Below are 20,349 nucleotides of genomic sequence, written 5' to 3'. Positions count from 1 at the left end.
ATGCTTTTTTCTAAGGGGTAACAACGTGATTCTTAACGAATTGACTAAATCAGAGCTCCAACCTAAGTTCTCTTGAACCTTTGTGCTTTAGTGGAATGATGTACTAGGAACTTTGTAAGGAAAAAGAAAATCTTCTTTGTATCTATTAAATTTAATGAATTGACAAAAAAACATTACAGGCAGAGTTAATTACAATACTATCAACAAGATTTACTCAAAATAACCACCATTAGCATCGATCACAGCTTCAATTCTGCTTCGGAACCTCGAACAAGCTGATGCTACAGTCTCCCTGGGAAGGGCCGCAAAAACTGTTTTAATTTTATCCATTAACTGGGCTTTTGTATTACTGGAAGTGCGATTGGTGTCTTTTTCAACTGCGCCCCATACAAAATAATCCATGGGGTTAAGGTCTGGGGAGTTTGGAGGCCAAACATTTGGACTGGTGAAGTCGTAGAAATTTTCAGACAACCATTTTTGACTTTTCCCAGAGGTGTGGCAAGGGGCCGAATCCTGCTGCCATACATACGGCCTACCATTGGCTACCCTTGTTATCCAGGGCTTGACTACAGTTAGCAACTCCACGAACAAAGCCCGAATTCCAATGCCAGGGTTCTTCAACACCTGTTCCTGCAGATTTGCGAGGAATTCTGCTGTACGAACGCAATCAGATCGTCTGCTAGGGATCTTTCTTCTTGCTACATCCTCGTAGTCACCATTGCAAGTCTCTAGTTCATGCCTGATTGTTTTTACTGTATTCAGGGAGCATTGGGCAGCAGTCGTAATATCCTTATTTTGATGGCGGGCACGAATCATCATGATACAAGTTATTCTCTTCCATGATTCAGGTGGGTTCCAGCTATCCATCCTTTCTGACATCTTGTATATGAATGAAGAAGGGTCCAAACTTTTAAATGAAGAGAAGTGTGTGTTAATACATGTAACTTACGGAAAAATATAATTAATTATAAATATGTCAAATTTATCCCGAACACCCTGTATATATATATATATATATATATATATATATATATATATATATATATATATATATATATATATATATAAATTGATAATTTTTTCTCTGCAGCCAGTGATCATTGAAGGTGAATTCTCATCAGTGGACAGATGTTTTATGGCAATATACATACTCCGGATTTTTTTCATTTTTATTTTATTTTTAATATAGAATGACTAGCGGTACAGAAAACTTTACTAGTGAATGTCCTGCCATCTAACGACGAGAAAAGAAAACTTGTTAACAAATCGTTTTCACTTATGGTTCGCCAGTGATTACGTAATTATAAAGCGCGGGAGGAGAGAAACAGTAGCACCACAACTAACACAGAATTAATAGTTTTAAGCTGGTTTGGACTGAATATTATTAAAACTCACTCCCTTACAATCAGTAAGGGAGTGAGTTTTAATAATATTAAGGAATCAGTACGCCTAAAGTGTAAAAAATAGAACGAGGCAGCAAACGCTTATATATCGATGTGATGTGTGCATTTCTCGATTGTTACAAATCACCTTAACTTCTCTCAAGGTTTGGACATCTCTAAAATAAGGGGTAATTCCATAAAAATGCTTAAAATGATAACACTACTATCCAAGATATTGCAGCAAAGAAACTTCTTAAAGCCAACAAAACATCTATTATACAAAAAGTATAAATATTTATTTATACATTAATACAAAAATTTATATATATATATATTCTGAGCTTTTATTAATAAATGAAACCTCTACACAGTTTTTTTTATTCCCAAAAGGGATTAGGAGTAACACTTCTTAGTATTAACTTTAAAATTGGCTAAAGAGTCAATCTTCATCCACAGCATCATCGTAAGCTGAGCGAGAGCTATGATTTTAGAAGCATTGAGACGAGAGTAAGAAAACAACTGCTGCCATCTCGTGATCCTCAATTCTAACATTTGCCTTTGTTGTTTTGAAATAGTGCTGCTTCTACGGTGGGTTTTTTTATTAAGTGCGAGGTTAAAAATATGGAGTTTTTTTTTTTTTTTTTCCTCTCACCAACAATCGACTCATTCAAGAACTGGCTAATGAAAGGGTTAGGTTCGTCCGCTTAGGCGGCCAATAAAATGTAACCTACACCTTTTCTTTTTTTTTTTTCTTTGAGCGTTTAATGATCTCAACTTTATCTAAACTGTTATCATGAAACCTGTCTTTTCTAGTCGCATTTTTTTTCCAATTTATATTTATTAACGCATATGGCTTTGTGAAACTGGCAAGTGAAATGTACAATCACAATCTCCAGAAACAAATGATGAAAATCTTAACATGTAAAAGTTCATTACATAAAAGGCACGAACTGCATTCTAAGCCTTCCTTTAAAAAAAAAAAAAAAAAAAAAAGTAATGTGTTATAATCAGGTCAGGGAAAATTATCATCCTACTACACCAAATATGACAAAAATGCATGTTCTCTCAACACAAATGTAGCTGTATCCAAGGTTTTATTAGAGAGCAGTTGCAACTTGTGTGAAATCTTGATCCATTAGAGAAAACCTATTTCACTTTGCATCATCATCTTCTAGCACGAGGAGGAGTTCTGCTGATACTTCGACGAGGACTATGAGAGCGGCTATGCGAATAACATCTTCGTGGTGAATGGGACCTTGAATCTTCTATTTCCTCCATAACCACCATACCAACTACAGGTCAATGTCCAGACTGGTAAACCAATCCAAGGCCTCATCTGTCATTTTTTCAATAATTTTAGTATACTGAGAATGCATCCTTGTTTCTGACACGAACATGTAAATTTGAACAATATACCTCTTGATAAGAACAATTTTATAAATATCACACCCGAAGTTGCAAGGTATTTTTCAAAGATATGGGCCATGTTCAGCAGTTGTTTCAAAGAGAAATAGTTATGTTTTTGATAGAGAAATGGGTTTTTCCACTCCAAAACCACCTCTGGGAAAAAATATTGCACAGGCACCTCCAACGAGTCCTAAGACTCATTGAGAGAGATGCAAGCTATTAACACAATATCTATCATACCTCTTCTTCAACCCATTAACAGACAAAGCACTCACAACTGACTCAGGCAACAGATTCAATTGCTTCTCTCCAAGTGAAAAATCTACTCCTCACGCCCTTGTTAACCACACTCTTATCCAACTTACGGGGATGACCTCTTACAGTATGTTCTGGCCTCTCTAGTCAAGTGCTGAAACATTTCCCCTGCATCAATGCTATAAAATCCTTTAAGCAACTTAAATGTTTCTATCATATCCCATTTTTTTTGCCTATTAACCAACTTTTGCAATCCACAAACCCTCAATCTACCCTCATAAGGATCATTTCACAGACCACTCACCTCTGGAACAACTGAATATCTCCCTTCAGATTATTTCCTATATCATTTATGTACAAATTAAACAGCAGTGGTCCTGTGAGCCAATATCCCATCCAATCCCACAGTTGTACTTGCATTCAGATTATGCAATACACTAAGCACCTCCATTTCTTCAGCCTCTGTCATAACAATATCTTCACTTAGATGATACACCCTTGCCAAATGATCACTCAGTAGCTGAACAATTTTTTTTGCCTCCATTATCTCTCTCTCTTTATATTTGCACTCATTAAAATTATCCTTTCATACTCATTCTTCCTCCTACTTGCCACATTATGAAAAAGTCTTGGATTAATTTTTTGCCTGTTTGGTTGGTTTCTTCTCATAATCTGATTTTGCCTTCCTTACCAGGCTGGTCACCTTCTTTCCCTGATCCTTGTACCGTTCATGAGTTAGTTGGTCAATATTTTCTTTGTTTGCAGCTCATACTTAATATTACTCATTCAACTAACTCCTACTTAATTTACTCTCCTGACCTTGGTTATACAGTATGATACTGCTTTCTTCAGATACCCTTTGATTATCTCCCATGCAATGTAAACATCCTTCCCTTACAGATCTTTATGTAATGGTACTGCTTGAATTGTAATGTAGCCACTTTAGTTATGAACAGGTCTTCTATTCCTATAACTAGATCCAACATTCTCGTATCCCAAGTCCCCTCTGTCACATTCTGCTTCAAGTAATTATTTCTCAGTAGATGTATAAATTCCATTTCCTTCTTCCAATCTATGTCTCTGAAGTTAAAGCCTAAATAATAATCACTCATTGCACTAATCTTCTGATGCATGTCTTCCACATAATCCCTGGCACCCCAGCCTATAGTAGCAACCAATTTTATATTTTGTTCTATTGACCTCAATCTCACACCACATTGACTCAAAAGAACTGCTATCTGCCTAAATGACTCCTACTCTTGTTGGCTGCAATTCATCTATCATCAGCAGTATCCCACCCGCATCTTGTTACTCTATCCTACCTGAAAATACTAAATCCATCACATTCAATCCCTGTAACTACATCATCTGCTGTTAGCCAAGTCTCACTAATGCCTATAACATTTGGTTAGGTTGCACTAGTGTCAAACACTCCTCACTCTTGTTCTGAAATTTCTGGCATTAGTATAGAGAAACTGCAGCATCCCTTTAGACCCCCAACCACCTTTACTTCTTGAATTGACTCCCTATTCAATAATTTTTGTTTGATAGACTAGATTATTCTGCACTTGGTTATTCTCACATTTTCGCTTCATGGGTGCCTTCATGTACACACACTCGTTTGCATCCACTCTAATTTCTTTAGTTTTCCTGACTACACTTCCATACTCTCAGTGAACAAAGCTCTCTCTAGTCACTTAATTGTGAATCCATTTAAGTGCAGTCCATCAGCATTGTGCAAATGTTTATGTCCATCAAACTCCAGCCATAGGTCCACAAATTCTACATCATTCCTTCTGCATGTGCATAAATTTATTCATCAGTAATAATCACCCTCCTAAGTTCATCTCTATTATAGCGTTGCAGTAGACTCGCAAATTTCACCCTCTTGCTCTTCTTTTTTGCTTCTTCCAATAACTCTTTCATATCCTCCTTCATGCAATACTTCTCATCTCTCAAGCAACAACAAACGCATGTTTTGGCCTTAAATTATATTAGCACTAATTCAACCAGTTATGGACAGTATAATCTGAATCTTAAAGGATAAAGAGACATTCCCTTCCCTTTTCCTTCAGAATCCTACAATCATAACTGGCAGCCCCAAAATTTAGTTTTGGAAGAGGTACTTGACAAATATTATAAGGAACAATTGGGATATTAAGAAAGTAACTGAGAAATATAATACTTATCAGGTGTTTTTAGCCATATCTTGTTTTATTTGATAATGTAATTTATTTTTTCAAATTTCTGTTGTAATGCATAGTTGAGGGAGTGTTGATTAGTTGCTTCACATGTTTAAATGGATTTGACAGGGTGTGGGTATTACTGATGCTAATTTGATGAACAGCAGCTGTAGAAGTATTAGTAAGAATATGCAAGCAGTGGAAACTGAGTGGAGTGTATTAGTGAGAGATGGGTCATTAATTAGCCTGACTGCCCTTTTTGTAGAGTCCAATATCTTTGGAAAGCTCTTAGGGGCATCATCCCAGATGTGAGAAATATTCAGTGGTTGGATGGATTTGCAATTTGTATAAGATTAGAAGCTGTTTGGAGTCAGAGTAATTCCTTGAGCAAAAAAGAAAACCTAATTTTTTGGAGGTAGAGGAGGTAATATTTGTAATATGTTTGTGCCAAGACAAATTTGAGGTTAATGTTATCCCAAGAAGATCAATCTCATTATGCATAAGAATTTTTGATATTGTTAAAAGTAAAGCTGGAAGAGACATGTTCTTTTTTGTGGGAAATAAGGCAGAGCTGCATTTTGTTAGCATTGAAATTGGCAAGGTTATCCAAACCCTACTGTTTAGGAGATCTGAATTTAAGGTAGTAGTGGTTAAAGCTCTGGAGGTTGCAATTTGTACATTGCTAGGCTTGTCAATTGAAGAGGAAGAATGCAATGTACTGTCATTAGCAACAACTATGTATTGCATTGATGGTCTGCTGGAGTAGATCATTTATATGTAGAAGGAATAGGGTAGGTGAGAGAACAGATCTTAAATGGAAATCGAAACTTTTTTTCAGTATCGAGGGTTCATTAATCATCAGACCTCAAGCTGTTCACAGGATAAGGTGGTCAGCCCTATGCCCCAGTGTATCCTATGTCCTGTAGTGTTGAGTTCTCAAGGCCGGTTTGCCAGCTTTGCGGGATGAAAAACTCCTGGATAAACTGGGGGGAAACCCTACTGTCCATGCCCAAGACTGGCTAACTTGGCTATGGCTGAGGAAGATCCTTCACTCCTCACGTCACCAACGGGAATTGAACCTAGGACACTCCTTCCCCAGGCATATGGTGGCAAAGTGCACAGCTACTAGGCTAACCATGTGGACCTTTTTTTTATTATTATATTATACTATTTTTCTCTCATTTTTAGAAGGAAGAGGAAATCACAGGACAAATTTGATCAATGATATATTAAGGGAGAGAGATTTGCTTACAGTACAATAATATGGTATCATCAATGAGTCTATAGCTAAAAGTTCCCCCTACCCTTCCAAAAAAATGAGTAGGGAGGGGTAGCAAACAGTCAATAGTAAAGCCTACTACCAAGCTACAAATGTGCCAATTCTAGTCAAGTGTGATCCCATGCATAAGGATTAAGATTATTCCTTAACCACCCAAATGTCCATGCGGATGAACTATATGCAGGTGTTTGGGACTCATCATACTTGGACCAATTCTGAAAATTTGTTGCCATTCATACCACTGGAGCAAGGAATCTGGAAAATCTGGGATGGCCAGGGGGGGAGGATGCTTTTGTCATTTCTGATGAAAGAAGCAAAGTTGTTGTTTATGTATTTCACAAGTAGGGTAAGATAACTTAACATAAGGAATAGAAATATGTTTCACTTTTTCCTGAGAGGAAGAAGATAGTCATGTTTCACATTAAAATCAAAATATAATCGATACCCATTCTTAAAATCAAATATTTTGCACTGTGTAACTCAATCTTGATAATGATGACATATTTTGAAGCCTTGGCACTGAAATTTACTGATGAAGCATTTTGCTGATGGGGATGTTCAATTACTTTTGCTTGTCATTTTCCTGAAGGCTGATCACATCTGTGAATACTAGGTTATTTAGGTTTCTTCTGACAAAAGAGACAGAGGATGGCATTGGATAAGCAATTATTGATAAAAGGAGAAGAGAGAGAGACTTGGCACAAGAGTTGGAGGAGAAGAACAAGTAGCAGTCAGTCTTGTCTTTGGGTGATGTTACAATGGATTTGAGAGGGGAGTGGAAACATGGATTGGTAAAAAGTTGCACCCAACAGTCTTGGTGAAGGACCAAAAGGCAAACAACTATTTGAACAGGAAGCATGTTTAAAGCATTTGGTCATTTCAAAACTTAATTTAGATTTATTTTTGCATTTGTTGTATTACAGGCTGAATGCAATGCTGGAATTTTGTTCTTGAATTATTTGCAATATGCTATATTTTTTTTCTTGGCCCTGCCACAACACACTTGCTAGAGAACCATGAGTTGGATAGTGGTTGGGTATTTGGGTGCAGTGAGGAATGAAGACCTTCAATTTCCATAAGAATTATTACTGTTATTTGGTTCTGTATTGGTATTTGAGTCAGATAATGGAAAGGAGGAACAGAATTCAGGAAGGTTGTTCCATATTCGGGACCTTTGTATTGTCAGAAGACTGAGAATGGCTGGGCAAAGGTTGTTGCATAATGAAGGAAATTTAGCTAAAGTTGTGTTCTGATTTGCTAAGGGAACTAATGGCAAATACCTTGACCCCCCCCCCTTCCTGCTTGATAAGTGGAATTAAAGAAGAGAAACCAGTTTGCATTGCAGAAGGTGAAATAGCTGAGGAAGACAACGCTCTTTGGGTATTTTGACTACAAAAAATGGAGCTCTTTTGTCAAAGAGGTCAGAGTGGTTATCAGAGTTTGAAGAGTAACAGAGACAGTAAATTAATACAATGAAGTTTGGTAATGAGATTTTCAGCCAGTGGAAATCAAACAGACAAATTTGAGGTTTTGTTTTCTCTGACATATCAGTACTGATGACTGCACAAGCATGACCCTTGTGGCAAAAGAAATTATTTAAAGTGTAGGTTCGGCAACTGGGAATGACAGTTGCCGAAAAACCTGAATATATGATAGAATAGAGGACTGTGGATCATATCACTCCAATGAAATACACTATGCTGTTTATTCTAAAAACCAAAATGTTTTAATATCGAATCTAATATCACAATTTTGCTTTATGCTTTTGTAAAAACTTTAAAATTGTAGAATCTCAAACAGATGATATTATGCCATTTATTTCTCCCTCTTACTTTTGATAATATCCCAATTTTCATTCAAGATCAATTCCGCTTCATGAGCTTACTTTCATATGTACCTTATCCTGGCATAAACATATCACATCTTCTTCAGCCTCCAAAAATCTTGGTATTCTTTTTCATCGAAAACAATACCTCTTTCTTTCTCTCTCTTTCTCCCGCTCAACTGCTAATATTTTATAAATCCAAAATCTCCCTAAGAGAGTGCACCCTAAACCTCCTTAAGAATTCTTGACTGTATAGAGAAGAGGAAAAAATCCACCTACTAGGTGAAAAACCCCCCCCCCATCTCTCAAAAAAACTTCCTCCAGTCACTTTCTCAGAGATGCTCCATTTCTGCATTATGGCTTTTTTTTTATAAGTATTTCATAGGTACTGTTGGAGAGTGGGCTCTACTATTTCTTCAATTTCCTCTAATCATGCATGAACTAGAGCAGCCACTGGTCAATATCCATTCGTAGACCTACACTAGTTTCAAGACACTAGTTAATAGATTCCTTCTTTCTTCTTAACCAGTTGCAGATTATGACTGTTAGAGATCTTGTGACCTCTCATGTGAGGAATCAGTATAAAAAAGGGCATAGTTAAGACTTGACTTCATAGAAACCTAATAATAGCATTATTAGGTTTCTATGAAGTCAAGTTATGGTTGTGACAGACCATCTAGCCTAAACATATTAAGACAAAGAAGATGAGATCGTGAATAACCGCTGTTTCTGACCTTCTCTCATATATGTATCTGACCAGGTGATCACCATGTTTGTAAAATGGATAAACAGTGTTTTTTAGTTTATTACATTTATAGTTTGATTGCTTTTGCTTTTTCTATAGCAAAGTTTGTAGTGAAAATGCTTTCACAACAAACAGAGCACAGTTTTCAAAGGGATCTGAAACCCGGGTCTTTGAGAAGACCTGAGTCTCAGATTTCTTTATACCTGCCAAGAACATTTATATGGGCTTTTCAAATGAACGTAAAAAGGCTCACACAGCACAGTAGCATTTTTTTGTCTTGGAAATGTGGGATCTTTTCCTAATAAAAGAAAAACTCATTAGATATAGGTTAACTGACTTATCAAAATTAGGTTTATAAGAAGCCAAGTTACTCGGCCTGATATGACCAAGATGGGGCAGAGCATTGCACTCAAGAATATGACGAGCTTGTGATCAAAAGTTTTTACAAAAGCATAAAGCAAAATTGTGATATTAGATTCGATATTAAAACATTTTGGTTAAATCTAATCGGAATAATATCTGCCTTAATGTGATTATTTAGTCAAATTATGTGCTTTGTTGCGTCAATTTTGTGATATTCAAAATTGACGCAACATTTTTCTGAGGATGGAAACTCATCATGATCTCATATATAGATATTTCGTGAAAAAAGAAAATTAAGTTACCACATAGTGACATCATAAATGAAAATTTTTATATACGAACTTTTCCAATTCGGTTCAGTATACAAACTCTGCTTATGTAGTAGGTATATGTAAAATATGTCCTTTTTAATTTTCATTTATGATGTCACTATATGGTAACTTTATTTTCTTGTTTCATAAAATATCTGTATGTGAAATCATGATGGTTTCCAGGATGTCCTCTTAAGAGATTCAACGATGACTTCTAAGGCTCGAGCAGGCCACTCTAGGCCTAAATCCTTGAAAAGTATGATGATGACACACACACGTAAGTGATATTTGTGTGTTTATTATGACCTATTTAGATATGAAAGAGGAATGTGTATTTTGTAATTCCAAACATACAAACTTAAATGTTTTATTAAACATTTTAAAAATTATTTACAAACTAAACAGGATATGCAAAATATTGCCCAAGGTGTCATAAAATGTATGATAACTTGCATACTAATATTATAACTCTTAAATTCATGTGCTTTTGTGGAATATAAAATGCAACGGTCAGAGAAAATGACAGTTTGTTCTGATAAAATGAAGACGAAAATGTATCAGAATAATAAGTGGATTCTTTTTGAGGACATTACAGACATAACAGTCATACAACACATTAGGTTCCTCACCATCATATAGCAAATCACTGCTTCCCAACCCCCTGTAGACCAAAAATTTAATAACATTTTTAAGCAGCCATATATATGCATAACTGATGTAAATAAATGTTTTATTTACTGCTACATCAATTACACAAACAAAAATGTTAGAAAAATATTATAAATTAAACGGTAAATTGTCTTTTCTTCTCTCTGTAGGATTCTCTATAGCAGGGATCAGCAACCTTTTCAGACTCGCAGGCCACATTCAACTTTTATTTTTAATAATCGGGCCGCAAGAGTTTATTTAAGAGAAAATAGTGAGTGAAAAAAAAATACTTAAGTTATAAGTTCTAAAAATCATACTTAAGTTATAAATTTTTATTATGTCAATCTTAAAAAACACAGAAATATTTAAAGTACGAGATATGAAACAAGCATGAAAATGAAACACAATGAAAAATTATTATCACGTAAAAACAAAGTTATATAGTGTATCCATCACAATATGTACATATGTCTCCCTGCTTATTGTGACTTTTGTGATTGTTTTCCCTTAGCCAGATTATATAGATCCACTTTATAACCTGAGGTGCAAATTAGAATCGAAGCATGCAAATGTTCATCAGTCAGTCGAGAAGAAATTTTATTTTTTCTAAAACTCATGGCAGAAAATGCTTATTCTCAAATGTAGATGCTGCCAAATGAGACTATCATCTTTGCAAAACTGATTAATCCTTCAATTTTTTTTTTTTTTGGTAAGCATCGATCAATGTCGACATTAAAAGCGTTCAAACATAATCGCATTTCGATGATATTTTTTATGAAAATCCACAAATCTTGTTGAAAATTCCGTTTGTAAATCTTCAAATAATACCAACAAAAGTTTCCTTTTGTTGGTATTTCCAAGTTGCACAGGAGATATCACAAAGTATAGGTATAAAATTATTTTTAATTTATTATTCATATTATAAAATGTATTATTTAAATAATTGAACATACGGACCACATACCATGTAAATATGGTCAACCTTTTATGGGCCACCAAAAATGCACGTTTGGGCCACATGCGGGCCACTGGTTGTCTACCACTGCTCTACAGCATATGATCTGAAATATGCCTCATCACTAAACTTAATTTAATATCTAATGTAATAGGTTTATGAATGTTCCTTATTTTCAAGGGAAGCAAGGGTACCCTTACTAACAACAATAAAATAAAATAATAGTCAAACAGTTTGTAATTCACAGCAAAAACAATGAAACAGATAGATGCAGTGAGCAACGCCATTGTACATAAACTGATGTTCACAAAACCTACACATGCATTGATTCCAGGCAGTGCCATGTTGCTAAACTGTCATATGAGTGAATGTGACATATGAATGGGCATTGGTCATAATGAACATTGTCACATGAGCAGATTGTCATAAAGTGCAGCACTGCAAGGCAGGACTTTATGGTACAAATAAAATTACAGAGGATATCCTAGATCAGTGGTTCTTAACCTTTTCAAAGTTACGGAACACTTTTGATTATAAGAAAAATTTAATCATAAAAAATCATAATTCATAAAAAACATAATCGCATTTCGATGATATTTTTTATGAAAATCCACAAATCTTGTTGAAAATTCCGTTTGTAAATCTTCAATAATACCAACAAAAGTTTCCTTTTGTTGGTATTTCCAAGTTGCACGGGAGATATCACAAAGTATAGGTATAAAATTATTTTTAATTTATTATTCATATTATAAAATGTATTATTTAAATAATTGAACATACGGACCACATACCATGTAAATATGGTCAACCTTTTATGGGCCACCAAAAATGCACATTTGGGCCACATGCGGGCCACTGGTTGTCTACCACTGCTCTACAGCATATGATCTGAAATATGCCTCATCACTAAACTTAATTTAATATCTAATGTAATAGGTTTATGAATGTTCCTTATTTTCAAGGGAAGCAAGGGTACCCTTACTAACAACAATAAAATAAAATAATAGTCAAACAGTTTGTAATTCACAGCAAAAACAATGAAACAGATAGATGCAGTGAGCAACGCCATTGTACATAAACTGATGTTCACAAAACCTACACATCCATTGATTCAAGGCAGTGCCATGTTGCTAAACTGTCATATGAGTGAATGTGATATCATATGAATGGGCATTGGTCATAATGAACATTGTCACATGAGCAGATTGTCATAAAGTGCAGCACTGCAAGGCAGGACTTTATGGTACAAATAAAATTACAGAGGATATCCTAGATCAGTGGTTCTTAACCTTTTCAAAGTTACGGAACACTTTTGATTATAAGAAAAATTTGGGGAAAACGAAGAGCATTAGGGTCATAAAACTAACAATAAAAATATGCATGGACTTGCCTTTTATAAAAATGGAACTTATTTTAACGCAATACTTGAGTTTGTCGGCTTTCAGCAATATCAGGTCTAATATGTGATATAGCTACCATCATCTCTTTGTCTATATTAGTAAGTCTTTCACCCTTTTTAGTTTTTATATGGGTTAATATTGAGAAACCAAGCTCACACAAATGAAAACTGTAACAAAATTTTCAGTGTCCTTGTGGAGAGAGCTGGGTGTTCGGCTTGAACAAAAATCCAAAATTCTTCAAGAGTTATTTCAGAGAATTTCATTTTTAGAGTACGATCCATTGACAAGGTAACTAATTTTTCTTGTAACGAAAATTCACAACTCAATGTATTAACTGTGCCAAATGAATTTCGTATCCAGTCATAATGTGTATTTAAGGAAGGAAAGTAACTTGAAATCTTTTCTTCCAATATTGTTAATTGTTCTGTTATAACAGAAATAATTCCCAACATTTTTATTCAGAGTAGCCATTTATACTCAGAACTGTGTCATGTGGCATCTTTCACAGGTGGAACACTTGTAACCAGTTCACGGAACACAAGTGTTCCGGGGAACACTGGTTAAGAACCACTGTCCTAGATCATTAGATATATGTGAATTTAAGGTCTACATTTTGTATCCAGTGTAAGTTGAACAATGATTTTAGAGATAGTTTCTGATCCCTCAAAAGCTGACTTGTACTGTGGAATACATAAGCGAATTTCCTTACCAATTTGTATATCACATATTAATGAAAAGATAAATATAATTCAATTATTTAATTTGCATTTATTTTGAGCACAGCTTTTGGATTTATATTTATGTACAAACACTAAAAAAAAACACAATCAGGTTTTCACCAAATGGTAAATATTTTCATTAGTTAAGGGGAAGGGGAACATCCATGTACTTTTCCGTCTTGAACTTTTTCACTAAACAGTTCAATCAGCATGAATATGAGAAATGAGAGGGAAGGATGAGAAAGAGTCAGTGTGTATACTGTTGCTTAAATAATAAAGGTTAAAGATATAGCATTGCATAGATGAGGAAGATTTCTATAGAGACCAGACAGCATATATTTGTAAAATGGGTCTTATTTTAACAATATGATTTCATTTTACAAGGTAAATGATTCATACTGAAGTTTTTGGAATAAAAACTGTGAAACTGACATGAAAAAAAATCACTAAATTAATTAATTACATTTAATTTAATAATTATTAAATTATTTACAAGTGACAATTTGCCAGCTCAAGCTAGCATTATCAAAATGTAAGGGAATGATATGACCTCGAGAACAAGGACAGTCAGGTGTATGGAGATGACAGCGGAATACTTCATGATCTTTTGTGATTACTGGAAGATAGGGTAGTGTGCTGCCAAAATTTGTATACCATTGCACCATCAGTTCTATTACAGTTAAATGGATCATGCTGAACTTGAGCCACTTCTAGGAACTGCTTGAAATTAGGATTTGTATAGCCTAGCTTTCTTCACCTGATGAAATGGTCTTTATCTAAGGCATGTTTGTATTGGTTTGTTTTTAGGTTGCCAATACTAATTTGACCGAGATGGTCTACCCTGTGTCTGAAATTAATAGAGAATGTGTATCCCACATTAATAGAGAATACTGCAGACACCTGGGAAGAAGAAAGGATCTTGATGGCCTTCGATTTGTCTCAGGAAGGAGAAAATTTTGTTCAGAAAGTGTGGAATGTTCTAATTTTATGTTGTTTTAGGAACAAGGCCAATTGATGTAGGATAGAGATATATGGCATGTGTATAATCTGGTTAGGGATGGGAATTTTGTTTTATTCTTTATAAGCTTGTCAAGAGATATTTATTTTTTTATTTTTATGTTTTTTGGTTGTAACTGTTTTGTTCAAATGACTAAGCAGAATCTGCTTACAGTCATTGTTGATAGAGCTGAAATTCAGAGGATACATTTTAGAGGTGGCCAAACAATCCAGAGGATTGCTGCAAAGGTGAGAAGAACACTGACCAATACTGATATTGATGTTAATGGTTCCACTACATTAGGCTCTGATCAGAATGCATCTCAGTGCTGCAAACAGATCTGATTAAGTTTCATGAGAAGCGGAAGTCCCATCTCTCTGGAACAAAGATGTTATGATTTGGGATTTGGTTGAAGCAAAACTAAGGCTATGATACCAGTATATTGGATCTGTTAATTGTACATATTCTTCTAGCCAGTTTTCCTAAAAATTCAGATTTTTCATTCTCTAAAACAGGCAAAGTGACCAGAAGGAACATGCATACAGTTAACAGATAAAACACCCTGCCTCACACCCCTACTTGCTTCAGACATAATTCAAATCAAATGAAACTTGAGACCACTCAAAACTATAGTTGCTTTTAATATTTAAATTATTTTTTATATTTAATATTTTTAAATCAATAAATAATAATTTAAGGTTGTAGTTTTATATTAACATCTACATACTCAAATACAATGCTAAGTATATTTTTATTCGCATTGCAAAATATTTTTAATGACCTATGTGGTTTACTTACTGGATTCTTACACATCTCTCTTAAAAATTCCATTTGACAACAGAAAAACTGCAGTTATGAAAGTTGCTTATTTGCTACGTTGACCTGGTTGATCAATTAGATAGCATTTCTGCTCTCTAACCTACAAGATGGATTTGAATCACACTGTGACATTGATGTTTCTCAATGTTTTTATGTGGCAAATGATTTTCATTATCAAGACCCTACTTACTGGAGGTGTGAAATAGTTTGCTGAAGTTTCATGTTATGCAGATTATTCCACCCTTAATACTTGTTACAGGTTTATAACTTTTCACAGGTAGGATTAACACACACACACACACACACACACACACACACACACACACAATATATATCGGTGGCATCACGTGTCCATTGCAGTTGGGTGTACTGTCGTGTGGGTTATCAACCCATGCTACAAATTTCACGTCAATCTGTATGCATGGGCATGGTCCACAGAAAATTTTCCAGGGGGGGGGGGAAAGAGAGACAAAGCTTGGAGACAAATAATTACATGAATAAATTTTTATAATTATTGATTTAATTAAATAATTACATCAATAAACGTCTTTTAGCATTTTTTGATGCATTTGTCAATGTAAATTATAAATACATTATTTTCATTTTAATGATCTTTAATTCTTGGGAAAAAAAAAGTATTCAGAATTAATACAGTTTTTAGCACAATTTCATATATAAAAAAATTGATCAGCATATTTTATTAAAATATCAACTAATTAATTAATCCCAAAATCCTAAATTAAATTATTTCAGTTTAAAAGCAAAAAATCATAAAACTAACAAGTAAAATAATATTAAATTACATACACTTACTTTTTAAAAATGTATTTTTCTGTTTAAATTTGTTTCACTATAAATTTACAATTCACACTTCACTCAGTGACTCACTAGACACAGAGGACAAAACGAACTGGTCTCTGTTCACAACAGTAATGAAAATTTTTTTCACAAATCAGAAAAAGATGAACCAAAAACAGGAACACGTGTTTTACTGCTGCAATAAAACACGCGTTCTATGGCTACCCTGCCATGGGCCGAAACAGGCCAACCCATAATAAAATTTTAAGACAGACAAAGCGTCCCATGGTCAAGGTGTAAGATTGCATATCTCAATCGCTTTTACAATTATAATTTGTGGAATTTTTTACTAGATACCAGGGGGAAGTGCTTCCCCCCCCAGATGCCCATGACTGTGTGATTGCATTTTTATCGATGTATGAAAGTTTTGAGAGTGCATAGCGCATCAGTGCTCATCTTAATTGGCCCAATGCAATTAATTGCAAGATAACTTTGAATACTGCATAGAGTGGGGGAACAATCCGTTTGTTTTAGGATTTATTAGAAAATAATGAAGGTGAATGCTATATTTGGTTGGTATATTTGAAATACTCAAAGATGAAAATATGTGAACCATCATTTATAAGACTTATTCTTTCCTATTCTTACATGTCATAAATGATGTGTAGAAACTTTCATTAATGGTAAACGAATTATTAATAATTATCATTTGTGATATGTGTGTCCTATAAGTTGCTGGGTAGAGTGAATAGCATAATCCTATAAAGTCTAAACATGAATAAGTGAATTTATGACATAATTAAAAAAAAAAAGAAAAGAAAAACTTATGAAGAGAGAGAGTACAGCAGGAATGAATATGGTTTGATGGAGCAGCAAATCATCTCATAAAATTTGTTGCATATGTTAAGTGTATTTCTCTGGTTTGTATATATTTCGCTCCGTTTTACAAGAATTTTATTTTGTTTACTGAGACTAAGTATACATAACATCTGATCATTATCGGAGTTATCCACACTTTCGGGAATACTACATTCATTAGTTTTTTGTTTTTTATTATCAGCGGTTCTTCTGTCTTATCAATCTCACATATGCTGGTATTTTGCTGTAGATCAATAACATCTTATAATACACAGAATATTCATTTTTATTCAGGAATAGATATTGTTTTTCAAAGGCTAGAATAAAAATGTCTCTATACCATTAAAAAACTTTGCAACCTCAACAGATATACTGCACAAGCAAAAGAAAAAACAATTAGCATTTTTCTCCTAACATCCACTTTCAAATTTTCAGTTCCAGAAAACACGTGTAACAGCTGTTTGTAATACATCCATCAGATACAGAAAGCGCTCAACTCATGACAAACGACAACATTCAACTGGATTGGTTGACACAATAACCAATCACAGCCGCTAGGTGAGCTCAAAATGTGAGCTCACTCAGCCTCACCTTCTCAGCAGTTTAAAAATACTAAAACACTAAGAATTTGACCTTGTACCCTCTTTACATCTTTTCGAAGGGCTTAAAGGTGTATGCATTTTGAAAGCACTCCCATGCTATTAATGCGAATGTGACGCAATGCTTATGCATTGAAAAGTGCCCTCCTCATGAAGCAATAATGCTTTGTTACCCTCGTGAAGAGGACAATGAAGCTTTAGTATATTGTGTTCAATTTTAGGAATCGCGCGAAGTCTGCAAACAATTGGGGGAGTCTTTAACGAGAATAAATGCAAAAATATAATATTGGTAATACTGATATTTCATGGATGAGCACCGCACACCCGGAATATTTGCCCGATATATATATATATATATATATATATATATATATAAAATACACATCATTACCATAATAGTAATAGCTACCATGCACAATTCTGCTTTCATAACAGGATATCAGTATCATAACAATCTTTCAACAATTAAAAAAATTATGAAGAAAAAGAGAGAGATTTCAAAAAAATGCAAAACACAAGCCCTTTTAGAAATACAGTAATTTGATTGTTTTTATTTTTTTTTTTTTATAAGTTTACACAGCATTACTTCTACTGAAATTAAATAAAAATATATATATCTATATGCTGGATAAATGGCAAATGAAACAACAGATACATTTCATATCAGGAAAAAAAGATAGCACAAATATAGAGACTGAATGCCATAAATTAAAAATGTCAAGCATAACTTTTAATTTTTTAAAGTAAAAATTACAAGATTTTAATAAATTATTTAAAACTTATTTTTCATAACTGTGTTCGGATATGTGCTTTTTCAATTTGGGAATTGTAGGTAGTGAAACATCACACACATGACACCTAAAAAAAAAAAAACAAAAAAAAAAAAAAAAAAAAAAAATCATTCAAATTATACCGATACATTTATTATAATTTCCATAAAATTATATATTCCAGATCAACTGCTAATATTTTTATTCTCATGGAAAGGCTTGGGACATTGGCTATGCATTTTTACTAAATAGCTTAAGGAAATTACAACGTATACTAGGATATACATCAAAATAAATTTTAAAACACTTCCAATATTTCTGCAATGTCACGTTGCCATTTTCACAGGAACTTAAAAACAAGACATGTGCATGCAAGCACAACAAACAGTAAATGAGGACGAAGCAGGAAGCTATTCTTTCTCCTGAAAGTCCTGATGGTGCCCCCTAACAGGCGATGTTGGTGTTCCTGGGCGATTGGGCTGAAGGCCTTCTGATGTAGGTTTTCCAAATTTGGGGCAGTCTCATGCAACCAAATTTGTTCAGGTTTGCCGGGATTTAAAAATGAGTTTTTAAATCCCGCTGCCGGGATAATCAGGTAATCCCAAACTGTGTCAAATTTAAGCACTGTTTCTCTTCACAAAAAGCTCTTCGTATTTATAACCGTGCCAGCCAAGCTTTGCTCAGGGAACAAATCGCTACGATTACTAAGTTAACATCATTCAGGAAACAATTCGTTTCCTGAATGATGTTAACTTAGCTATCCAGGCACTCGAAGATGACCTTTCAAGCACCTTAAGCCACGAAATTTGGTCTATTTTATACAACATCTCATGCACTAGTGCAGAGAAAGAATTTAAAAAAGTACAAGATCGATACATCAAAAAATTTGAAAATTTAAAAAAGAAGTCAAACTCGAAACCACAACTTCCTACTGACATGGTAGTCAATTTTTCGTCAGTTAGTGTGAAACCTGAAGCACTCGACACTCTCTCATGTGGCAACAACTTCGCCATTGCGCCCAGAAGAATACCTGCTGAAGATATTATGATACAAATTGAACGCGGGATACGACACCTTCCAAACCACGTCGCTTAAGATATTAGACTGGATGTGGCTTGTGTTCTGACCAAAGCAAAACCACCAAACACTAACATGCCCAGTAAAGAAATTAAATCTCTACTAGAACTAAGGAAAAACAAGGAAATAATAATTACCAAAGCGGATAAAGGGAACACCACAGTATTGCTTAACCAAAAGGATTACACAGGTAAACTGAATGCTCTATTGTTAGATCGGGGCTACTTACCTCCCTATCGAGTACAATCCCACCAACTCACAAATTAGAAAACTCCACAGGCTTCTTAAGAAGGTCACTTCTTGGCCTGTGGAAGTCACTAACAAACTGAGCCCCCCCCTGTATTTATGGACTCCCAAAAATACATAAGGAAAATGTGCCATTACGTCCCATAGTGGATGGCATTGATTACCCCACATACAAACTTGCTAAACATTTGGCCAAAGCTCTCACACACTATACTGGCAACACACCTTCACACATAAAAAAACTCAGCCCACTTCAAAGCCAGCATAGAAAACCTTACACTCAAACACACTGACGTAATGGTCAGTTTAGATGTCTCCTCGTTATTCACAAATGTCCCACTTAAAGAATCCTTAGCGCTAATCCAAGCTAAATTTCCTCCCAATATCACAGCCCTATTTCATTTCACAATGAACTCAGGCTATTTCATTTGGCAGGGAAAATTCTACAAACAAATAGAGGGGACAGCCATGGGTTCACCACTCTCTCCACCCTTGGCCAATTTCTTTATGGAGACCTTTGAAGAAAAAGCCTTAGCCTCTGCCCCACAAAAACCAACCATATGGCATCGCTATGTTGATGATGTGTTTGCTATTTGGCCACATGGCTCCGATGCACTCCTCTCCTTCCTAACACACTTAAACAACCAACACCCCAGAATCAAATTCACCCTGGAAGAAGAAAAAAACAACTGCCTTCCTTTCTTAGACACACT

At 34.7% G+C, this 20,349-nt stretch overlaps 1 protein-coding gene across 4 annotated transcripts in view; it reads right to left on the bottom strand.

Annotated features, from left to right (window-relative positions):
* Positions 1-15,915: 15,915 nt before the first annotated feature.
* The window catches only part of Aptx (aprataxin), a 77,202-nt gene continuing 72,768 nt past the window's right edge, over positions 15,916-20,349 (bottom strand). For all 4 annotated transcript variants that reach the window (XM_090411545.1, XM_090411544.1, XM_090411543.1 and 1 more), the window contains one exon: positions 15,916-18,401. In XM_090411545.1, the coding sequence (XP_090267671.1) occupies positions 18,323-18,401 (79 nt within the window). In that variant the 3' untranslated portion in view covers positions 15,916-18,322. The remainder of the gene's footprint in view (positions 18,402-20,349) is intronic.

Source organism: Typopeltis vanoorti, chromosome 21 (assembly GCF_054136105.1).
Source record: "Typopeltis vanoorti isolate ZY-2024b chromosome 21, IOZ_Tvanoo_1.0, whole genome shotgun sequence".
Classification (NCBI taxonomy): domain Eukaryota; kingdom Metazoa; phylum Arthropoda; class Arachnida; order Uropygi; family Thelyphonidae; genus Typopeltis; species Typopeltis vanoorti.
This window is presented reverse-complemented; position numbering and strand designations above follow the sequence as displayed.